The 24,085-nt window shown below is 55.9% G+C and overlaps 1 protein-coding gene across 8 annotated transcripts in view; it reads left to right on the top strand.

Annotated features, from left to right (window-relative positions):
* Positions 1 to 24,085, top strand: part of QRICH2 (glutamine rich 2) — a 77,658-nt gene that overhangs the window by 31,139 nt on the left and 22,434 nt on the right. For 5 of the 8 annotated variants that reach the window (XR_012648280.1, XM_075014880.1, XM_075014876.1 and 2 more), the window contains 9 exons: positions 1,407 to 1,529; positions 2,688 to 2,762; positions 3,458 to 3,622; positions 5,318 to 5,439; positions 8,329 to 8,394; positions 10,816 to 10,917; positions 12,423 to 12,635; positions 16,747 to 16,912; positions 22,144 to 22,231. Coding sequence is in view for 6 of the 8 variants with exons in the window: in XM_075014880.1 (XP_074870981.1) it covers positions 1,407 to 1,529; positions 2,688 to 2,762; positions 3,458 to 3,622; positions 5,318 to 5,439; positions 8,329 to 8,394; positions 10,816 to 10,917; positions 12,423 to 12,635; positions 16,747 to 16,912; positions 22,144 to 22,231 (1,120 nt within the window). In the remaining 2 variants the exon portion in view is untranslated. Of the gene's footprint in view, positions 1 to 1,406; positions 1,530 to 2,687; positions 2,763 to 3,457; positions 3,623 to 5,317; positions 5,440 to 8,328; positions 8,395 to 10,815; positions 10,918 to 12,422; positions 12,636 to 16,746; positions 16,913 to 22,143; positions 22,232 to 24,085 lie in introns of those variants that run through there. The other 3 variants (XM_075014881.1, XM_075014877.1, XR_012648281.1) reach the window with 3 other exon arrangements.

A 24,085-nucleotide genomic window follows, 5' to 3' on the forward strand; every position in this document is an offset into this window, starting at 1 on the left:
CTTTCCTTTGGAGCAATGTGGCACAGTCCTACCTTTCTGCATCCCCACAAAATTACAGACAGCAGCAGCCATATTTTAGCTATCCCTACACTTAATACAAACAGAGCTGGTGTTGGGTCACAAATTACATTGATTATAATGTGCAAAAGGCCACTCCATCTGCCGAATCTCTAACAAATCTAAGCGAAGCAGGAGCAAACTGTATTTGCATAAACTCACCCCGGGTCTCTCCCCCATTACAGCTAGCTGTCAGGGAAGCATTCCTTCAGAGCCTGCTTACACAATGTTATGATCTAGAGACCTATGCATGAGACTGGATGCCCGGACCACTGAGTTCTTTTCCTGTGGCTGTTCAGGCACATAATCTCGCCATGCCTTGGTTTCCTGTCTTGCAAAACCAAGACAAAAATCCTTCCTTCTCGAGGGGAGGGAAGGGGGCAGGCGTTGTGAGCCTAAGTTGGTCATTATTTTGAAGGTGTCTTGTGAGATGAAAAGTTCATGGTCGTGTTTGAGCTGTCGTTTTCTAGATGATCTAAATGGCGGGGTATCCCGATGCCTTCACCTGGCTGGCTGGACCCCAGGAGATGCTGGGATGATTCCTAGGGCCGTATGTTCAGCTGCCATATCTCTTGCATGCAAAAAGCCACCGCGGCTGATCGTGTCTGTAGCAGTGGGCATCAGCTCGGTTTGCCCAAGCAGGTCTGAGTGTAGCACAAGCTGTGTTCGTGCGCATAGACACGGGCTTTGCATGTCTGGCTCGTGCACTCCTTCTCGGGGGTACCGTCTGCAGTAACCATAGCCAAGGCTGGGACGATAAAGATCTCTCCTAAAAGCGCAGCTCGGGGAGTCGGACGGATTTAGACTTAGCCTTTTCCGGCGCAAGCTGCGGCTGCTGGCGCAGAACTCCAGAGGCTTGGCTGGCACTGGGTGCTGTGGGTTGTCTGAACTGTGCGCAGCAGGAAGGTGTGGGCCCTGCATGCCCCCATATCATTCTGCCCAAGGGGGACTAGGGATTGGTCAAGAGTCGTCTCTGGAGCCTGTCCCCTGTAGGACACTCACGGGAAGTGAGTAGCAATGGCTGAAGAACATTGTCATGGGTGCCGGCTGCGTGACCTGGGCACGTGTGACCCACGTTGTTATTCCAGCTCCCTGTGTCCTGGGGAGCAGGTGCTCGTGTCACGGAAAGCACCTCCTCAGCAGCGCAGCCAAGACAGGGCAGGGCCTCGGAGAATGGCTCTCCAGCTACCGAGGAAAGTCCTCTGAGGGAGGCCTGAGGCACTGTGATTAAGCCTTGCACCCCGTGCCTGCCCCTGCCAGGCCTGGCCTGGCCTGTGCTTCGAAGGCTGCGTCTGGCAGCCGTGATCCGCTCCAGGCGTCCCTTTCTCCCCCTCTTGCTTTTGAATCAGGACAAAGAGCTGCTGAGTCACATCCAAAGCACCATCCTCCAGGTGCAAGGAGACTGTGAGAATCTCAACGCCACCACGGGGAGCCTCATAGAAGACCATCGGCAGAAGCAGAAGGATATCGCTGTAAGTGAGGGCAGGGGCCTGGCTGGCGGGGCTGCGATAAAGTGCGGGGTCGGCAGTGTTTGGAAATCGGCGATGCTCTCGACGTTCTGCATCCTCAGCCTGACTGCTCCTGACCAAGGACAACAAACCAATGGGCAGGGGAGACAAAGGGTCGTCTCCCCTGCCCTAGAAGAACCTGACACAGCCAAGGCTCTACATTCGGGTGGCCAACCAGTTAGAGACCAGATCCAAATTAGCTGTGGAGAGAGCGCAAAGAGCCATGTGTTATACGTTGGTTTTTATCTATCTATCTCTGTCTAGTAACAGAGGGGTGGCCGTGTTACTCTGTGTGCTACCCAAACAAACCAGCAGTCATGTAGCGCCTTAAAGACGAACAAAATAATACAATAAAATAATCAATCACCTAATAAATTGTGTCGTTAGTCTCGAAGGTGCTGCTGGTTTGTTTTATATCTACCTAGCTAATATATAATACGCGGCTCAATGCCCTCCCCGTCCTGCAGAGCCAGGCACGCCCAGCCCCCTGCTCTAATCCAATTCCCCTCCCCTCCCCGCAGAGCCAGGCACCACTCCCCCCACCTGCCGCTCTAACCCAATGCCTGGGACTCAACAGAGCCACTGCTGCAGCCACGCGCTTCTCCCTCCGCGTGCTGGGGTGCGTGCGCAGAGCCGCTTGGAGCTGCGTTTCCTTGTTCTAAGAGCCATGGGTTGGCCGCCCCCACTCTGCATAGTGCAGGGTGGGGGCTGTGGGACCGGCTGGCCCCTGGGCTGCGCTCTCCCTGTCCAACATCCAGCAGTGCAGGAGACCAGGAGTCCTGTCGCTGAGGTGCCTGTTAGGATCTGTTGGGGATTTGCTGAGCCTGTAATCAGAGACCGACTCCGGAGATCTAATACCCACCACAGGCACTGAAACGTAGGCGCTTGACACACAGGGAGTCTCCTGAGAGAGGAGATTGGGCAGCGGACCGGGAACACCCGGCTGGACAGCCCTCCTGTTTGCAAGCCCTTATGCCAGCTAAACCCAGCCGTGCCCCTGCCGCCAACCTGTCGTCGTGATTGTTTATCTGAGCCTCAGGATGCCTCCAGGCACCCGACAGTCATCGCAGTCTTCCCGTTCTCTGATGGGTTTTCATCTCCTCCTCTTCTGTTTCTTTACAGCTTCTCTTCCAGTCGCTGGAGAAGCTGGAGAAGGAGAAAGCCGACAAGGAGCGTCTGGAGACAGAAATAGACGTGGTAAGGCGGCGTGTGGCACTCGAGGGTCTTTGCACAAGCACAGGAGATGCACGTTCATGCTCTCCATTCAGGGGGAGGTGGTGTGGTCCATGGCTAGGAGAGCTGGGATCAGTTCCTGGCTCTGCTCTGTGGAACTTGCCCAAGTCCCTTCACCTCTCTGGGACTGTTTGGAATGGGCAGAATGACACCTGCCGTGTAGACTGCTGCGAGATCTGCTGGTGAAAAGTGCTAACCATCTTCTCAGTGCAACATTAAGGGCACGCTCCCTGCGGCTGTGGCGCTTGTTGCCTGCCCAGACGCCACAGTTCTCAGTGGCGGCCCTTTATTGCGGTGTCTCGGGTGCTCAGGGTCTGAGTGAGAGTCCGTGAGCCTGCAGGGGTGCTGAGAACCCAGAGCTCCAATGACGAGTACTCCTGACCTATGCCTGCGAGTGCTTGAGGAGAGCCCTTGCTGCTCTCCTGGGACCGGTCAGTTCTTCTGAGCTCTGAAATGCCGTGGTGGCCTCTGCGGTGATGAGGAAGGGCCTAATTTCAATGAGCCAAAGGGAGGGGCACAGAGAGCGTGGGCCAAGATGAAGGATGGAGCCCTTGATTGAGAAGGGACAGAGGTACCCTGTGGAACGAGCCTCTTTTGTGCTCTGGGTCAAGTGGCTTCTCCCCCACCTCATCACTCTTCTTCCTCCTCCCCCTTGCCAGAAAGCAGACAAGGTCGCCCTGGCTGGCAAAGTCAGCCGCGCCCACTTTGATGCCGCCACGGAGCAGCTGAATAAGATGATGCAGGATCTGCTGAACAAGATGAGCGGGCAGGAGCAGGACTGGAACAAAGTGCTTGAGAAAATCTTCACGGAGATGGACTCCAAGGTAAGCTGGAAATGTGTCTTCTGTGTGGCTCACGGCCCCCGCCCCGTCCACTGCCCAGCTGCCAGCCCCTGAAAGGGGTAGCTGAGGGAAGGGACTTTGCCCAGGTTGTAGCAGGGCAGGTCCTCTCTACACCTGTATTTGCTGTAACACCGTTTGCACGCAGGGCCTGGATTTTGTTTTCACTCGGGCCCCTTTACACCGCTCTGGGGCCTTCCAGTGAGCAAAAGTTTTCAGCCCCTTCATGCGGGCAGACCGCTGCTGGGGGCCCTGCTGTACTTGGGAACCCAGCCAGCAAGGTTTTATTTTTAACTCTCATTTCCTTCTGCCTCCCTCCTGCAATGGATCCCGGCCTGAGCCCAGGCGCAAGGGGGCGTTGCTCTGGGGACAAAACGCCACTTCACACAGACTCATACGATCCCAGGGCTGGAAGGGACCTCAGGGGGTCATCGAGTCCAGCCCTGGGCCCAAAGCAGGATCAACCCCCACTAAATCATCCCAGCCAGGAATTGTCAAGCCGGGACTTAAAAACCTCTAGGGATGGAGATTCCACCACCTCTCTGGGTAACACATTCTGCTAATTTTTCCTAATATCAAACCTCCCCCTCCCCCTCTGTAACTTGAGACCATTGCTCCTCGTTCTGCCATCTTCACTACTGAGAACAGCCTCTCCCCAGCCTCTCTAGAGCTCCCCTTCAGGAAGCTGAAGGCTGGTATCAAACAGCCCCTCTCTCTTCTGTTCTGCAAACTAAATCAGCCCAAATCCCTCAGCCTCTCCTTGTAGGTCATACCACAAGCTACAGCACTAAACATACTCCCAGTCACATCTGGGACACCTGCTCTGCCGGGCCAAATCTCATCCTGCTACTACCAGCCCCAGGGCGGGTGCAGGGGAGGTGACCCAATGTGCTCTACCACCTGTACATTTAGCCCTTAAACCAGGAGCAGCTTGGGGCAGGGACCCCGGGACAATGCTGAGCATGGTGGGGCTGAGCCAGGCAGGATGCTTTGTTTTCCTCTGTCCAATCCTGCCTGATTTCACCTGACTCTGATTGGCGTGCCCCGGTGACTGAACAGCCAGTCCCTGTGGTAGCCTCAGTGAACCTCACTGAGGGAAGAGAAAGCAAGCGACTGACAGGGAATGGTACAGCCTGGAATGGCCTGGGTCAGGAGGGAGTGAGAGGTGAGTCTCCAGCCAAGAGAAGCACCAGCTGCAGTGCGAGAAGTCAGAGAGACGGGGCCCTTGCCGAGCCATTGAGGGGAAATATGGGCGCAGCTGCCCTGAATTGTGACACCCCGGGACTGTGGACGGAGCAGAATTGCTCACCTGGTGCGATGGGCTGCCCATGAGGCACCGTAGTGCCTTGCAGCTGTCCCGTCACGCAGAGCTGAGCTTGGACATTCAGCTGGTCTGTGAAGCATGGATGGTGGAGATGGAAAGCCTCCACTCCCAGGAGCTCTCAGCAGTGCATTTCCTGGGACTTCCTCCCTTCTTACTCCAAGTGGTCCAAGTGACGGAGCCTCTTCCCACAATTCCTTGCTCCTTGTCTCTCTGGAGAGAGCATCTCTTCTACCCTGGGTGTTCGCTCCCTTTGCACCCAGTATCATGTCTTGCTATCTCAGCCCTCGGGTTTGTTGTTCTCAGCGGTGAGCCATTTGTACACACACACCCAGCTCCCACACTGTATTGCCTTTCAGCTGGACCGCCTGGAGTTAGACCCCTTCAGACAGCAGCTGGACGAGCGTTGGAAGGCCATCCGGAAACAGCTGAAGGAGAGGACTCCGCAGTACGACGCGGACGATGCTGCGGGAATTAGGAAGTAAGCGCATCCAGGGTGGGCAGCTACAGCTCTGGGGTGACGCTTTAGGCTGAGGGCTTGGTCTCTCTGACTTGCTGGGCCGACTTCTCTTGGGGCTTACCTATGTGTGCACATTATACAGGCCAGGCTAATTCGAGTGTGGATGTCATTATGCCGGAATACACATGCTTAGACCATTATAGCTGTGAACATACAGAGGAAGGGGAGTAACAAGGAGGTATTTATTCTGGGGTAACTGTGTCCACACTAGAGCTTGTGCTATAATATTGTTGGTGAAATGTTATGTATAATCACACCCCCAGCCAATGTAGCTCTGCCACCTAAAAAATGGGTGTAGACCAGGCCCGAGGATTTGTCTAGCACTACCCTGTTCAACGACGATTACAAGTTTCCTGACCGAAAGGTGTTACCGGCTTCTTTGCTCCCGTCGGTTTGTTGCAGGCAGAAGCGAACGGCTCTTAACAAAGAAGCTGGAGATTTTCAAAGCTGCCTAAGGGGTTGGAAGTGAGCAGGCGTCTAAATCCCTTGCACAGGTTTGAAAAATCCTGTCCTAAAAACGTAAGAATTAAAACCCGCGAGCTGGTGGCTCTGGAAGCGTGCTAGGGACTTCAGTGCTCTTACTGGGTTTTATGCAGAGGGCGATGGACGCTATGGTGATGGGCAGCCATCCAATGCCCTTGTGTAAGACAAGTCACTGCCTCTTCAGACAGCCGCTCGGAAGACTACGTGCAGGGGGGTGTATGGCTCCATGATTACAGCAGGAGGGTGGGACTCGTGGCTTTTATTCCTAGCTCTGCCTAGATTGATTGTGTGTGCTGGGGAAGCCCCTTCCCGCCGCTCTCTGCCTCAGTTTCCTCATCTGTAATATCGACTGAACACCTGCACACAGGTTTGCTCCCGGTGGGGTGTCAATGGTCACACGTAGCTTGGAGATCCTAGGATGAAAGACGTGACGTGAAACTTTCCCATTGACGTGCCAACCAGCTCTGTATGGCAGGTCACCGGAGGACAGTGTGCTCGGCGTGCACGTCCAAGCCATGTGATTGCACGCTGCAGGGGCTGCCAGAGCAAAGCAAACGGGCGGCTCCTGTCAAGCCCCGTTAGCCAGATGGCACAATCACAGGCAGGTGTGTCCCACATGGTATGTAAGACACAGATTGGATCTGCCACCCAAGGTCCTCTTCCCAGCCCACACACGTACACAGGGGCTCTCCCACGGGCCACTGTTATTTCCCGTCGCCCTATAGAACCTAACCTCAGATGCACTGAGAGGGGTGGAAAAGCAAAGCAAACCTACGCTGATGACGTGAGTTGGGCTTTCCCCGGGGAGCCGGGGTGGTTGATTTCAGTTGTGCTTATAGAGCGACCTTCAAACGGACGGCCAGGTTCCACGCGGCAAGAGGGGTGCACTTTTCTGTCGAGGCAGGGCAGGTTTTCAGTAGAGCCCCGTTCCCACCCTTGCTTTGTTACTGGTAAGAGAGATTAGATGGAGCAGGGTCATTCTTGGGCTTGGGGATCTCAGTGGGGGAGCAGCTCTGCATCCTCTTCCTGTGACCCCCTCCCCCTGCCTCCCACAGCTTTCGTAGGGCTTATATCCATGCTGAATTCCTCCCCTTCGCCGCAGTTCTGTGCCAAGCAGCATGTGCTTCGAAGCCCATTTTTACTGGTGCGGTTAATACTGGTGGAACTGCAGACTGGGTGTGGTGTGTGAAAGGCGAATGTGGTAGCACTTTGCACAGCCATCGATGCCCGGGTGCCGTACAAGGCGTGGGGAAAAATGATTTCATAGCCGTTACGGGCGTAAAATTTAGGTATACGGCAAAACAGTTACACTGACAATGGCAGCTAGTTGTTAGCGCTGTTGTCCAAACCGCTGAGCCTGCCGCTGATTTGCCGTGCGATCTCGGGCAAGACACTTCCCCGCTTGGGCTCTGAGGCTAACAACATTGCCCCATCTCCCAGGGGATGTGGGAGGAGGTTACGTGTCACTTTGCCCTTGTTATTTCCTGCTACTGTCTGGCCTCAGAGCCATAGTCATATCCCAGAGCCTAATGGTGCTTGGTGCTGTACAAACAGGACAGAGCCTGGCCCCAAAGTACAGGCTCAGAATAGACACCTCAGCTTAGTAACTGTGAGTATTTTTGTCATTACGTGTTAAAAACAGCTGGCCAGATCCTCAGCCGGTGGAGGAAGTTCCACTGAAGTCGTTCGAGCTGTGCTCGTTCACAGCACTCGGGTGCTGGCCCAGTACATATGTAGCCCCTCCTGTGCACTGGGCCAGTGTGAGGTTATTCAGTAGGGGGGAAGTTTTGTGATTTCTTACACAACAGGGGGGAGACTAGACCTGAGGCTCCCTGATGCGCTCTGCGTTGGGCATTAATGTGTGTGTACCTGAGACCAGGCCCACTCAGACAAACGGCCATCAAAAAACACAGGACAGGATCGCAGGTCAGCAGCCCCTCTTCTCTGCCTGCGGCCTGCATGCTGCTGCCAGCTCTGTCTCTGCAGAGACCCTGCTAGGGGCAGAGGGCATATCCTGGTGGGAATGAGGAAGTTCTCCCAGCACGCCGCAGTTTGTAGTCCACAACCCGTAGTTCCCAGGGCTGCTGCTGAAACGCGCTGGTCCTTAGGTTACACCTGCATAGCTCCTTGTTATAAAATTACTTCCCCGGCCGGTGTGTCGCTGGTGTGGTCACAAAATAGACCCGTGGGACTATTTCCCGCTCCAGGTCACCAGCCCTAGCACCATCTGTGGCTAATCAGCGGCCCTCTACGACCAGGACTCTATAACTTCTTATTCAGGCCGCCTGCCCTTAGCACGGATCCAGAGAACATTTGCTCTTGTGTCGCAGCCTGGAATGAATCCCATGTCTTGTTTCATCCTAACAGGAGGCTGATGGCTCATTTCCACTGCATTTCCTGCGACAGACCCCTAGAAATGGCGGTGCCCGGCCCGTGAGTATTAACCTGCGTTTCCTGAGCACATGAATGCTTGCTTAGTTTATCCCGGGCTCTCCAGCAGGCTGGAGCCTTTCACAGGTGGGGCGGTGGCATCCGCTGCTCATGGCCCTTGAGTTCCTAGTTGTCCCAGTAATCTGGTTTAAGCGACCCAGGGAAAGAACTGGGGTGGGAGAAAGGGGCAGTGATGTATTCTTTCCACGCTGGGGTGCGAAACGAGTGCTCTAATGTCCCCCTCCCTGTGCACCCTAACATGGTACTCCAAACACTGGTGTCGTCTCCCCACGCTGAGTTTGGGAGCTGCTTTTTGGGCCCCTCCTTGTTTCCTACTGCATGTGACATTTCACATAAGGCTCGTTTCTCGCCCTTGTGTGCAGAAAACCTCCCAATATGACTAGCTGTAGTAATTAGGTTCTTTGGCTACAACTTGCAGGAACCACCTTAGCACCAGCAGAGACCTGGGAGAGAACAGGGGTGGTATGGGGGTGGGGTAAAACCCCTGCTCCAGTGGTGTGAGCGCAGACCTGGAAGCCAGTACCTCCAGTACAGTCACCCCAGCGCTGCCGCTGGGTGAGCTGGTTGGATATTTTCCAGTGGGACCTTTTTCCATCAGAAAATGTCAGTTTCGTGGGGCAGTGAAACAGGTCAATGCAGACAAAAAAATCCATTTGGAAAAGCCCCCGATTAAGAATAGATCTTGTCAAGTTGTCAGCTCTGGCTTTCACCTTGACTGAGATCCCCTCGTTAAATCCTCCTCCGAGGTCCCTCCCCCCCGCAACTCATGCATCTGACGAACCAGGTCTTTGCCCAAAAAGCTTATGCTGCAAAATACCTGTTAGTCTCTAAGGTGCCACAGGACTTCTTGTTGTTTTTGAAGATACAGACTAACTCAGCGACCCCTCTGATACCCGATTGAGAAGCATTCCAATAATGTTACAGTGCTCCATGTTGATGGTTTTGGAAGAGAACATTTTGTTTTTTGTTTCAGAGCAACTTTTTTGTTTTGCTGGTTGTTTTATATTAAAAAAGAACAAAATTAAAAAAAAAACATCAAAATGGGACAAAAATGGAAATTTGTTTTGTGAGAGATTTCTAATACTTTTCCCCGTATTAGAACAGAAATAAAAAGTTATATTGTGTGGAATTTCACATGCAATGGAAAATCGTGTTGGTTTTGCTCTGCCACTGACTCATTTTATGACCTTTGGCATGTCATTTAATCCTTCATGTTCTTGGGTATAAAATAGGGGTGATGCTATTTTTTCAACCTCTTCAGAGGCCAATAAAAATCAATGACTGCTGAGATTTGTCCTCTGAAAATGCTACAAAGGGAGGAATAGAAAAGAAACATTTTCAGATACTTACCTTTCCCACCCCTTGCTGTGTGGAACTTTGCTGCATGATGCTATCTCAATTCCCAGTGCTAGAAATGAGTTTGGCATCGTACCTGCGGGCCTGGAGGAGCAGTGAGCAAACAAGATACAGCTTTAATCTCTAGTTCTAGCACATCAGCTGCCAGAATGTGATTGACACTGAGTGGGAAAGCAAGGACAGTCACTAGGGTAGTGTAAACTTCAGCTGCCATCGGCCTGATCTTAGTTACTGCATTCCTAAGCTGTGGGCAGGAGGAAAAGATCCATTTTTCAGTTGCTTTTGCACACCCCATATATGAAGCCTCAAATCTACCAGCCCAGCCCCTGGTGTAAACTAGAGCAGCTCTTAGGCTGCCCTGTCATAAACTCAGCTTCCCCTGTCCCTAGGAATCAGGGAATAGCTTTAGTGCATTGCACTCTGGCCGTGCCCCCAGGGTGACCCACGCTTGCCCCATTGCTAGCATGGCGCCCCCACACCAGCTCTTCACTGGGCAGGGAGGCCCCTCACCTTAAAGGTTTTCTCAGGGGCCATTCCTGCCCCCCTTGGAGATCTCTTTACACGCCGAACGGGCAGGAAGGAGCCTTGTTGTAGCTGCAGGGATTAGAGCAGCGGTTCTCCAGCTCCTTCACATTGTGGGCCGTGTCTGGGGCCCACCATACATTGCGGGCTGCATCCGCCGTGGCCCTGAAGATGTCACACAGGCTGCAGCTGTGTGCCGGTCGAGCTGCCCGGCTGAGTCCCACTGGATTAGTGGCTGTGTGCTGCTGGCACTCCCTGCTTTGGGGCCCAAGAAAATTTCCCCTTGCAGTGGTCCTGGAGCAGCAGTGGGCGAGATGGATTCAGTCTCGGGCACGTAGCCCGAGCTTTGCACATGCCCCCCGCTGGAAGGCAGCATGCGGCCATACGCCACGTGCAAAGGAGGAGCTGAGCTGTCTCCCCGGGGACATGTGGCAGAGCTCGGACAGGCCAGGCAGCAGATTTAATAACCGGGGAGGTTTGGACTCTCTCTCCGTTCCCTGACCCCTGTGCTCATTGACTCACCAGGGCCATCACGACCGTCCCGTCTGTGCCGGGGTTGCCGTCCCACCGCTCCCTCCGGCCCTACACTGTCTACGAACTGGAGCAAGTCAGGCAGCACACCCGCAAGTACGATGCACAAAGGTGGGAGGGAGGGAGGCAGGGGCCTTACTTTGGTCACTGGGTTTCACGTGTGGGCAGGGGAATGGGGCGCGGGAGTGAAGAGCTCTCTGAGTGGTGACGGCGTCGAGGTTCCTCCAGCAACAGGTGCTCCTGGCGTACACCAGGGTTGAGCAGCAACGGCAGCTGGGACCTTGCAGCCAGGTGGGACCCTTCCCAGCCCTGCCTTGCATTGCCGTCTCCCTGGGAGTTAGAGGAGTGGAGATGGTCCCACCCCAACCCTTTCCTCCATGCAACAGCTGTAGGTATCCCCCGGCTGCCGTCCTCCTCTTAGCAGAAAACGGCCACTTCCCTGCACTGAAGCCTTGAGGCTGCTGCTGTTTGCCATTTGAATGAATGCAGCTTCCTGGAGCCCAGAGCTGGAATCCCTTCAGCTGCCAGGTCATAGGGGCGGCGAGTTTGTCCACATGGTTGTGAATCGTGTAAGGCCGGGGAGGCTCGCCTGTGTGATATGTCCCTGGTTTCTGGGCTGCCCTTTACATCAGGGCACTAGACTTGATGGTGACCCACTGCCTGAGTATGTAGGGAGCAGTCATTTCATTGCCAAGGGGCCATCCCAGCACAGCCTGGGCTCGGTGTAAACTCTGGGGTGGGCTCTCCAGGGATCCAGTCGGGATTAGGGAGGGGATGTCCCATGGATCTCCTGGAGGTTTCACTAGCACCTTATGGCCGTGCAGACAACTGCAAGGGGTTAATTGACCCTTTCTCCTCTGCAGTAAAACCTCTGACTATCCTGCAGTGGGTTGTGGGCATGGCCCCAGCCCCACTCTCAATGTGTGCGGTGCCCAGGCCCACATCATGCAAAGGGGAAAGCCTAAAACTTTTTGCTGTGGCAGAGAAGGAACCACTTCCGCCAGTGTGCAGCGAGCTGGGGGGGATCTCAGCCCCGGGGCGCTGTGTCCACCGGCGAGAACAAATGGCCTCATGGGAGAGAGATCTCCTCCTGGAGGCCAAGGGCTGAGTAGGTCCCAGAAAGTGAAACAGCCTCTCAGCTCATCTGCAGGGCTGCCCAGGGGAGCCTGAGGTGTGGCTAAGCTCTGCTTTGCAGGTGACTGGAGCCTCCAGCACTGGCAGTCTGTGGCTCCGCCTCTACCCGAGAGGGCGGGGCCTTTCATTCCGAACGGGCCTGGGTCCACCCCGCCCCAGGACCCAAACAAGCTGGGTCTCCTGCCACCGCGGGGAGATGGATTTGCTGTTGGGCATCAGACCCCTTTCCCAGGGCTCAAATGGGCTGGGACGACCCATTTTCTGCGCTCTCGGGGCACTCAGGCACCTCCCCAAACCGTGCAGCGACCTGACCCCGGCGCACACGAGCAGGCCCCATCAAAGCCTGGGGGCTGGGTCATGTGAGCAAGGCTTGGAGGGGTCTGGTTCTACCGGCCCCCAGCCCTGGGTAACCCTGCGACTTCTCCTTTCCTCTTCCCTCTCTGAATGCGCCTCCTCCCCCTTCCCAGTCTGAGGCTAGGACCCAGCCCGCACCCTCGCTTGGACGCGCTCCGGCTGGAGAGCAGCGTGGGCCTCGGCAAGCTGCACAGCGTCCACTCCAAGATGCTCATGGACATAGAGAAGGTGCAGATCCACTTTGGGGGCTCGGCGAAAGCCAGCAGTCAGATGATCAGGGAGATAATGCAGTCACAGTGCCTCAGCCCGGGCCTCCACAACAAACGGTAGGCGAGCAGGTCCGAGCACCGAGTGTAGGGAGAGAGATGGGGGGCTCGGGGGGCTTCGTAGACCAGCCCACATGATGGTGTGGGGCACATCTGTGTTCACCACGTGCTGGTCGGGTGCAGAGCCAGGAGAGCCTCAGCCCGGCCCCAGTCACTGCATCATACAGGGAGGGGGAGCCAAATACCGGTGGGTAGAAAGCAAAGAGACACGTAGTCTATATTTAAACAAAAAGCAGTCAAGTAGCACTTTAAAGACTAGCAAAATAGTTTATTAGGTGAGCTTTCGTGGGACAGACCCACTTCTTCAGACCATAGCCAGACCAGAACAGACTCAATATTTAAGGCACAGAGAACCAAAAACAGTAAGCAAGGAGGACAAATCAGAAAAAGTTAATCAAGGTGAGCAAATCAGACTATTTTGCTAGTCTTTAAAGTGCTACTTGACTGCTTTTTGTTTTGATAGTGTATAGACTAGCACAGCTTCCTCTCTGTAGTCTATATTTATTTTTATATAGCTATAGATGCAGTATAAATATATAATATGTGGCTCAATGCCCCCCCAAGCCAGGCACCCCCAGCCCCCTGCTCTAACCCCATCCCCCACCCCTCCTCCAGAGCCAGGCACCCCCAGCCCCCTGCTCTAACCCCATCCCCCACCCCTCCTCCAGAGCCTCCCAGCCCCCAGCTCTAACTCCATCCCTGCCCCGAGCCAGGCACCCCCAGCCCCCTGCTCTAACCCCACCCCTTCCCTCCTCCAGAGCCAGGCACCCTCAGCCCCCAGCTCTAACCCTACCCCTTCCCTCCTCCAGAGCCAGGCACCCTCAGCCCCCCGCTCTAACCCCGTCTGCCTCCCCTCCTCCAGAGCCAGGCACCCCCAGCTCTAACCCCACCCCTTCCCTTCTCCAGAGCCAGGCACCCCCAGCCCCCAGCTCTAACCCTACCCCTTCCCTCCTCCAGAGCCAGGCACCCTCAGCCCCCCGCTCTAACCCCGTCCGCCTCCCCTCCTCCAGAGCCAGGCGCCCCCAGCTCTAACCCCACCCTCCTCCCCTCCCCCAGAGCCAGGCACCCCCAGCCCCCCTGCTCTAACCCCACCTCCCTCCCCTCCCCCAGGGCCAGGCACCCCCAGCCCCCCTCCCACCGACCTTATGCCCGGGACTCACCGGAGCCGCCACTGCCCCACACTTCTCCCTCCAGGCGCTGGGGCACGTGCCCAGCGTGGCGATGAACGGGCCGGGTGGGCGGCTCCTGCGTTTCATTGATCGAAGAGCCGCAGTCTGGCGGTCTCTGGTGTAGGGCCCAAGCTTGTGGAATGGCCGCTGGGAGGGACTCTCGCCCTCTTTTCCGGTTAGTTGAGCAAGGCTGGTCTCTCGCTTCCCGGGGTGGAGGGGGGTGTCATAACCTTGCTGTAGTGCCGCTCTCTGCTACTGAGCTCTGGACCCGCTGAGGAAGACTCGGGCCCCCAGGCCACCCCAAGCAGGGGGAACCTGGCCGCAGGAGAGCCCTACTGCAAAGGGAAGGGGGTTAGCCAGGAGGGGTTTAGCCATTCAGCAGAGCAGGCAATGCCACCAGCCAGGGCCATCCCCTCTGCACCATCACAGCACTTGGGACAGACCGACGGACCAGCTAGTCCAGTATCTTGTCTCCTACTGTGGCAAATCCCAGCTGCTCCAAAAGAAATGGCAATAACCCGACAAGGGGCTGGCGCGGGCTAACCTGCCAATAGGGACAGCTCCTTCCGAAGTCACCTTGATTGGTTAGCGGTCGGCTTCTGCCTTTTGTCGATGCCTCTCTCAGAGGATCCAGTCTGCTCGGAGGGGGTATCTTGGACAGCAGGAGGCTGTTAAATACAGAAGACATTTGGGGGTAGCACAAGCCACACCCGAGAGGCAAACTGGCCTTTCAACACGAGAAGAGGCTTTTTCAGGGGAAGGATGTTTGTTTGGCTCAGGAGGTGATGAAGCCCATTCTGTGTCCATTGTCATGGCAGCTGCGCGCATTAGCCAATGAGAGAGCTGGGGCGCTTTTTGGCCCGCACCCTGGATTGGCCCCCCTGGATGGCAGAGAGCCCCCCTCTAATGGGATGTGCGCAGGGCAGGCGTGCGCCATCCGCTCCCACCAGCAAGGCTGGCCTCCGGCTTCAGCCTCCTCTGCCGCTGGGCCCCTTGCTGGGTGGGTCTGTCAGCCCTGTGGGTTTCGTACCGCTGCCGTGCGCGTCGCTGGCAGCCCAGACTGGGGACTAGGCTGGAGTCAGGCGCCGTCCCCAGCTGTGGACATCGCACTGGGGGAGCCTCTGGGCGTGCGTTGCCCCTTCGTCTGCCAATCAGCAGCCTGATGAGCACCTGGGGACCCCGGGCAGGACAACGGCCCGTCCTCCTCTGCAGGCCCTGGCCTGCGTTATTCAGGCAAAATGAAAATGAGTCAGCTCATCCCACCTGCACACAGGTCCCTCGTGAAGGGCCTGATCCTGGGAGGGGCTGGCGGGCTCTCGCACCTGACTCCCTTTTACGTTAGTGGGCACTGAGGGTGCGGGGCAGGCCCGGGCCCTCCCCGTCATGTGGTCTGGTCAGCTTGGGAGAGGCCCAGGTCTGGAGCAAACGGGTGCATGGGAGAAGCTTGCTTGGCACCTGCCCTTTCTGGGTCTGGCTCCGGCCGGGGGTCTGTGAGCCCCACATCACAGAGGTGCCATGCCCAAACCCAGACCCGAACTCAGTGGGCTCTGGAGCAGTTTGGAGCCAGCATCCGTCTTCGCAGCCCCACCTCGGGCTGCAGTCACCAGGAGAGCTCCCCTCATGGTAGCATCCTTCAGAGGGCTCCCTTCCGGCAGCCTTTGAACATGGCCTGCCAGAGGGGGGCTAGTGTGGCAGCCTGTGCCCTTGTGTGGCTCCTTTGTTACAGACTTAACTTCCTGTGAGTCCAACCCTTGCACTCCGGGTGGAGTTCAGGTCATCTACAAGTCTCCACTTCACTCTGTCTTAAGCCAAAACTGCCCTCTGACTCCAGGAGAGCCCCGGTTGTTGTCCTTCAATTTCAATAGATCATCTCCACGTTGGCCGAGGTCTTCCTCTCTTGACGGACTCTGCTGGGTGACGGTCGTCTGAGCGTGTGGCCTTCTTGGGCATGTTCACTTTGTGACCGAAGACACTTGAAAAGATTTTTTTCCCTTTGTTGGAAGGTTGAGCAGGCCGAGTCCCCAGTTTTGTGGCAGGAAGCACCGGGGATCTGAGAAGGCCTGGGTGCTTTCTCAGCACAGAAATGGAGGGCTGCGTGGAAGGCACCGAGACCGTACACAAACCACTCTTCTCCCACGTTTATCAGCATTTGAGTTAAATGAGTGCCAACAGAAACGTGCCTGTTTTCAATAGGTTGCACAAAAGCCACTTCCCCTCCTGTCCATCAGGCATTACTTCCAGGCTCTGTCTTATCTGCCAGGATCTCCCCAGGTCTCCAGCTGACCCCAGGAGAGGCAAGCTAGTGATTTCTAGTTTACAAATATGTGGATTGTTCGGGGGTTTTTTGAGAGCGAACCCCTTTCCTGGCTTTCTTTGGCCCTCTGAAAGCAGCAATAAAGGTCACAAACCAGTTCCTGCCCCATCACAGGCCACTGGTGACACTGGGCCGTGGCAGCAGGAGTTTGCAGAAGAGAAGAGTGAGGCGATTTGATAGCAGCTTTCAACTTGCTGAAGTGGGGCTCTAAAAAGGATGGAGAGGGGCTGTTCTCAGTGCTGACTGATGGCAGAACAAGCAGCAATGGTCTGAAGTTAAAGAGGGGAGGCTGTAGGATGGCTATTAGTAAAAACTATTTCCCCCGGAGGGTGGGGAAGCACTGGAATGTGTTACTGAGGGAGGTGGTGGAATCTCCATCCCTTGAGGTTTTTAGGTCCCGGCTTGACAAAGTCCTGGCTGGGATGATTTAGCTGGGGTTGATCTCCTGAGGTCCCTTCCAGCCTTTGGAGTCTGATTCTAGGATTCTTTTGTGCCCATGGGGACTTGCAAAGAGAGGAAGCCTTGACTCCAGCAGCCAGCTTGCTTTGGCAGCGTGCACTGGAGCTGGGCTGTTGGGGGCTGCTGCTTCCCTCGCTGAGCTGGCAGTGTTGCTGTTCCCTGCCTGCAGTGACAAGGTGGCGGAGATGGCGGAGTACGGCTACCTGTCGGTGCCGCGGCACTGCGGCGGCAGCCACACGCTCACCTACCCCTACAGGCGCTACACCCGGCTGCAGCAGATTGCCCAGTGTGTGCCCATGCATCCCGAGGAGACGACCATGCTGGCCGTGATGAAGGTAGCAGTGAGCGGGATGGGTGGGTGGGAGGGAGGGAGACCAGGAAGGTGGGAACACAGCTGGCCTGACTTGTGCGACCTTGGACACCAGTGCACAGTGGTGTCAGATGACCCCCGGTTGCAAGAGAAGTGTGCCGCGCTGGGTCACACCGGGCTTCAGAGGGATGCCAGGCTCACGTGTTCCCCACCTGGAGTCTGCACCGGCCTTGCTGGTGGTACCCAGGGAGCTGTCCGAGACGGCCGGCCCTTCCTCATTATCAGCTCTTGGATCACAGAAAATGCATCAAATGTGCCTGAGCTACCAGGCCAGGACAGCTGTCCCCAGAGAGATGCTAATTTGAGTCAAACTGTATCTCCAGAAGCCTTGGCTGCACGAGGGACATGTTGAAAAGACGTCCCTCAATTGCTAACACCACAGCAGCTCCACCATAGCCACAATGTGGAGCCATGGACGGGGCTGATGCCAACATTTTAAATGCCGGATCATCTTACCTTGCTCGGTGCAGGTCTGACCAGCAGCAGCCTGCCTGTGCTAGGATTTCCAGTGTTGCTAATCCCGGTGGAAGTGTCTAAAAGTGTCCACATGGGCCCTTCCGACGTGAGCCGGCTGGTGTGGTTTCCCTTGGAAATGTAACTTTTAATGCTCTGGCAATGTATGGCTTTTTAAATATCTTTCCCGAGCCAGTGCCCTGGGTGTATCTGCAGCAGTTGGGCCAGAAATGTGAGTCAGAGCTGCTGAGGGTGAGAATTACCAGGGCCACCTTAATCACCAGCTCTTCCAGGCATAGGAGATGTAGGAAATGTGAGGGAAGGAAACCCTTGGGGCCAGGTCTCAGCTTTGTCCTGCTCAGGTACTGTAAAGGGGCCTAAAGCAGGCTGGAGGCACCCCCATAGAATTCCCCAGGGCAGGAGGCCTTCCAGCTGGTGCCGAGTCGGTGTGAAGTTTCTATGCTGGTGTGAGGAGTGTCAGAGTGGGAGGTAAGCAGTGAGGTGGCCAAGTTTGCAGATGACACCAAGTTGTTCAGGACAGTCAAAACCAAAAGGGATTGTGAAGAACTACAAAAAGATCTCAGCAAACTGAGTGATTGGGCAGCAAAATGGCAAATGAAATTTAATGTGGGTAAGTGTAAGGTAATGCATGTTGAAAAAAATAACCCAAATTACACATACTACATGATGGGGTCAAATTTAGCTACAACAGATCAGGAAAGGGATCTTGGAGTTATAGTGGATAGTTCTCTGAAGACATCCACGCAGTGTGCAGCGGCAGTTAGTAAAGCAAATAGGATGTTAGGAATTATTAAAAAAGGGATCGATAATAAGACAAAAGATGATATACTTCCCCTATATAAAACTATGGTACGCCCACATCTCGAGTACTGCGTGCAGATGTGGTCTCCTCACCTCAAAAAAGATATATTGGCATTAGAAAAGGTTCAGAAAAGGGCGACTAAGATGATTAGGGGCTTGGAACGGGTCCCATATGGGGAGAGGCTAGAGAGACTGGGACTTTTCAGTTTGGAAAAGAGGCGATTGAGGGGCGATATGATAGAGGTATATAAAATCATGAATGGTGTGGAGAAAGTGAATATAGAAAAATTAGTTACCTTTTCCCATAATACAAGAACTAGGGGACACCAAATGAAATTGATGGGTAGTAGGTTCAAAACTAATAAAAGGAAATTTTTCTTCACACAGCGCACAGTCAACCTGTGGAACTCCTTGCCTGAGGAGGCTGTGAAGGCCAGGACTCTATTAGGGTTTAAAAAAGAGCTTGATAAATTTTTGCAGGTTAGGTCCATACCTGGCTATTAGCCAGGGATAAAGTATGGTGCCCTAGCCTTCAGAACAAGGGCAAGAGATGGATGGCAGGAGATAAATCACTTGATCATTGTCTTCTGTTCTCCTTCTCTGGGGCACCTGGCATTGGCCACCGTCGGCAGATGGGATGCTGGGCTGGATGGACCTTTGGTCTGACCCAGTATGGCCATTCTTATGTTCTTATGACATCTCGCAGGGTTTGCTTTGGGTGTCCCAGAGGCTGCAGGAAGTAGAAGTCAGAGGAACCCTGAGGCTGCTCCTGTTTATCTTGCAGACCCATCGATAGCTCCAGAATAAGGGGAACCCGAAGCCTCGTTAGCCCCCATGTTCCTGTCCCAAGTATGGAACTGGAGTCGTGGAGAATCCAACTGTTTGTTCCTGAGATTCTCCTGAATACAGAGGGGGGGTTTGGGGTGTCTGGAGAATCCCTAGGCATGGGCAGGTGACAGCAATGAAGGTGTCCATGGCAAGGAGAGATAGTGACCAGGAGCCACGGGAGGGAGAGAGGCCAGGGACAACTGGAACCAAGGAAGAGGAGGGCACAGCTGTCCGGGACAGCTCTCTGGGTACCCTCAGCAAGCATGGGGCAAACTCCAGGTGGGGAACCTCAGCCTGGTTGACCCTGGCCTTGCATCCCTCTGAAGCCCAGTGCAAAATGAGTGCAGGGCACTTCTGTCAGGATTGGGGATTGTTTCACAGCACTCGCTTTGCACTGGTGACAGCGGTTGCACGGCTGGCGGGGAGCGGGAGGAGTGCAGGGTCAGGCCAGCTGCTTTCGAGCTTCTCCAGTGAGTCTGAAAAAAATCCCACTCTTCCCCCAGCCCAGTCTGGGGTGTAGAACAACCCCTCCCCCCACCTCGCCCCCCAGCTGTTTCCCCGGCTCCACCTGACCCTGGCGGTCCCTAGCGGTCAGACTCGAGTTCTGCCGATCCCATTGGGCAGCGATGGCAGCCCTGAGGAGTGGGGCAGGGAGCGATACAGCCCCTCTCCTGTGCCCCCACGAACCCTTCTACCGCCCCTCCCCAGCAAATGCTCCCTCTGCGGTGGCTGCAACTCCAGCACTCCACACTAAGGCCATTGCCAGGCTTGGCCTCGGGACTGGGCAAGTGGCAAGAACGCTGGGCTGGGACACAGGAGGGCTTGGCTCTGTCATGGCCTCTGGGGGGTCTTGGGCAAATCACATCACCGCCCCGTGCCTCAGTTTCCCTATCTGTACAATGGGGACAGTGATCTGGAGGAGCACTTTGAGAGGCCCTGATGAAAAGTGCAATGCGAGAGCTAGGGGTGATGGTGGTTGTTCCCCTTGCTGCTTCTCAGGAGATGTCCCTGGCAGGCCTGGCCATCAGGCAGAGCCCAAGGCCTCAGGCAAGTCCCAGTTCCCAGGCAGCAAACCTCAGGGCTGCATCCCTTATTAGTAGTGCGTGTACGAGCCCACGGTTCCCTTCAGAGGGTGGGGGCAGGGAAAGGGAGGCACAACTGGGAACACCCCAGAGCTGGGGCTGGGACCTGTTCCCAAAGGGATACAAAAACCAGGGCGTTCCCAAGTGTCTGCAGCCCCCCTCAATCCCCAGCCCCTGCAGCGTGCTGACACGCTTCCTTCCTCTGCGCGGCTGTCAGTCAGAGCCAGCTGAGCCTCCTCAGCCAGCCGCACCGCTGCACCTCGCTGGCCTGTCCCTGCCAGATTGGAGGGACGGGAGCAGTGCAATGGGGAGAGGCCGGGGAAGCAGTGAGCCGGCGGGACAGAGCGCCAGGGACACGGACTACGCAGGGCTCTGTCTCGAGAGAATGGGAGTCAGCGGGAGGATGACGTAACAAGGCAGAGATGGAGAAGAGGCTCAGTGGCAGGAGGAGGAGGAATTAATGGTGCTGGGCCCTGCCTGCATTAAGGCCAGCACGACGCACAACGACGTACAAAGCCCATTCTGCCTCCGAGCGACAAGGCCAGATTCAGGCTGCACAGTGCTGCGGCCACCTGGCGGCCCCAGTGCCACGGAGGATTTCCTTGCTGCAGACGGTCCCCTGAACAGGGAGGGGTCGGTGCAGGGTAGCAGCGTCAAGCCAGGCTGACCCGTCCCTGGGGGTGAGAGGGGTGGATGCCATGTGCTGAGCCTGTTGGCTGTGCGTGGAGGCCCAGTGTCACTCTTCGGTCAGACAGCTACTAGCCCTCTGGGCTGGAGCCAAACCCACTCAGTCCAGGGGCCTGTATAGTGCCTGCCCCGAGATCTTTGAGCCAAGTAGTCCCAAGCGTGGGACATTTCTCCTTCCTTTCTGCTGCCCAGGGGAGCGGTTTAGTGCCGGCGTCTTTGCAATGAATTGTTAACGCGCCTGCCCCCCCTGCACAGAGTAAGCTCAAACCAAAAAGCAGTCAAGTAGCACTTTAAAGACTAGCAAAATAGTTTATTAGGTGAGCTTTCGTGGGACAGACCCACTTCTTCAGGCCATAGCCAGCCACGAAAGCTCACCTAATAAACCATTTTGCTAGCCTTTGAAGTGCTACTTGACTGCTTTTTGTTTTGATAGTGTATAGACTAGCACGGCTTCCTCTCTGTTACTATTCAGAGTAAGCTCAAATGTGCCTTGGTGAGTTAGTAGCCTTGGGCCCACTGAAAATCACCATGACATGGGCTGCTAAGTGGTTTAGGCACCCTGAGACCCCAGCTTTAGCAGCAGAAATGCAGAATAACTCCACGGCAGAACCTGGCCCCCTGTGGGTGCTCAGAACCTGGCCCGCGTGGGTGATTTCTTGTAAAGTGCATTTCACGTCCATGCCACCTGTTGGCCTCCGGGTTGAAGAGGGTTTGCTCTTCCATGGCAGAGCTCCTCTCGAGACGAGATCAGGGTCTGAGTGGCAGTCAGGGAGCTGCCGCCAGCCTGTCGGAGGGCCCTGCTGTGGACTACATTCAAACAGCCCCTGACTCAATGCTCGAGGGTCAGAGCGACTGACTTTGGTGACTGAAAGAGGCCGTTACTGCTGCTCACTCTAGAGAGCCAGCCCAGCTCCGGGAGCAGGAGCTGACCTCTCGTCTCAGCACTGCCACGTTCTGGCTGGAGATGGAAGGCGCCCAGTTTGCCTCGCAGACCCCAGGCTGGGCTGGGCAGGCGAGCGGGTCAAGGAGTGGTCATTTTCCATGCAAACCGAGCAGACTGGAGTGGCTGAGAGCCCCAGCGATGCTGTTCTTACCCAGTCACCAGCCTGTGCAGAGCCCTGCCTTGAGATGATGTTTTCACACAGTACGGTAGGCAAGCGATGACTGATCCCATGTCCCCGGCCACTGCAGTCCAGCTCATTCCCAGTGGTTTTCACTGTTGTTTTCTTTAAAAAGTGCGGGACGTTGAAAAAGAGCTCTGTCCCCAAGGCCGCCTTTAACCATCAGAACTAACACCCCTGCCAACTTCGTGTTTCCTTCCTAGCATGAAGAGGTGGATATCCTGGGTCTGGATGGACACATTTACAAAGGGCGGATGGACGCCAGGCTCCCGTCGATTTCAGCCAAGGATGGTGAGTCTCTAATGCCCTGGGTGTTTTCTTGGGAGCCTTTGGTAGCCTGCTGCCCATTGTTGGTTGAACGTAGCTGATTCTCCATCGTGCTGGCCAGAAACTGAAGCATGTGGAATTTAGAGCAGAGACGGGCGTGCTCTTTCATGTGTGTTTCCAAAACAGATCCGCTGTCCTGAAATGGGCTACTGTGTGACGTGAGGCCTTTATCGGTCTGTTCGGTAATTATGTGGCCCCTGTCATCTTAGTATCTGAGCGCCTAATACTCTGTAATGTGTGTTTATCCTCAGCCATGCTGGGGAGCCAGGCAGAGCTGTTATACCCAATGTACAGGTGGAAACTGAGGCACAGAGAGGGACTTGCCCAAAGTTGTGCAGGAAATGGAGGGTGGGATTTGTTCCAAGCCCCAGTCTAGCACCCTACCCACAGGGACGTCCTTCACCTTGATTTCTTGGCTGGACCCTGCTGCTCACGTGGTCCCCAACCCTTGTAAATACAGGATCCTTAGCACAACAGCTTGGGAAATGGGATGTGAGACCTCGCACAGTGCCTGCTTCAGCGCTCAGCTCGTCCCAGGCTTAACCCGGGGGTAGTTCCCATGCTGGGTCCAGCAGGGTGTGGAGCCTGTAGCTGGCGTGAGGTAGCTGTGGGCCTGCCAGCTGGAAGGCAGCAGGGACAGTCGCGAGCAATGCAAGGGAAACCTGAGTCCCCTCCGATGCCCTGGTGAAGAAGGTGAGCCGGGCTGCCAAAGGAGGTCTGCTGAGTACCCAGAATGCTTTGCCCTGGCGCATTAACCCTTCCTGTTCCTCTCGTCCCACGCTGTCCAGTGTGCTACCCGTTCGCCACAGCGTAGAGCAGAGAGTGCAGCTCAGGACAGCTGCACACGTGGGCGCCCCTTCAGCCGCTCCACACACCCGCCCCACCACATGGGGGGGACAAGCGCCTGGTAGCAGTGGCAGAGGTGGCTTGTGCCATAGGAGTAATTTGGCGGGGGGGCGGGGCCCTGGCTGCAGGGGCGGTGCTGGGGCCATTGGGTAAGTTTCAGTTGTGCACCACCGCTGTAATCCATGAATGACATGTTGCCCCCTCCGCACACACCCAGCCCACGGGGGCTGCAGGCAGGCTGTGAAAAATGTGCCCCTACTGCCAGGGGAACGGCTCCCCAGTTCTGCAGACAGGCCAGAGAGCGTGGATGTCTGGCTGCCAAAGCGGACGGGATAGCAGCCAGTGGGGCTCATGGGGGGCTGGGGATTGCCCCAGGCACTGCCCCAGAGCATGCGACTGAGCCAGCCCAAAGCGGGTCGCCCTGAGTCCTGCGTCCCTCCCTGCCCAGTGCCTGTGTGCGTTGCACCCCGCCTGGAATTGCGGCCAGAGCAGCCTGCAAGAACTTGTCCTTTCTCTTCCGTCCCGGCCCTTCCTCTGCTCTCGCGGAGACTCTGCCGGGTACGTGACAAGGCACGTTGGTGAGGCAGAGCCAGGCGTGCCCGTGCAGCTGCTTCCCAGCACTGAGGGCCAATTCCTTGTCTAGGGAGGAGAGTACGGCCCCAAGAAGTGCCGTAAAGGGATCAGGTCCCACCTGTCCCCAGGGAAATGACTGCTGGGCCCGCTTGCTGCCTCTGTTTCCTCGCTTGCACAAGGGAGATAGTAAAGCTCCGTAGCGGGGCGGAGGGAGGGGGATTGCCAGGCTCCCCCTGGTCTCCCCACAAGTGTTTTGAGATCCCCAGCTCGAGGATGCTGTAACTGCACCAAACAGCATTGCGGCGAGGAGGCTGTGGGAGCAGGGAACGCAGCCCCCTCCGAACTAGCTGCTCCCTAGGGGCAGTGCTCCTTGTCCCTTGTGCCTCTCTGCAGGGCGTA

This window comes from Carettochelys insculpta, chromosome 20, assembly GCF_033958435.1.
Source record: "Carettochelys insculpta isolate YL-2023 chromosome 20, ASM3395843v1, whole genome shotgun sequence".
Lineage (NCBI taxonomy): Eukaryota > Metazoa > Chordata > Testudines > Carettochelyidae > Carettochelys > Carettochelys insculpta.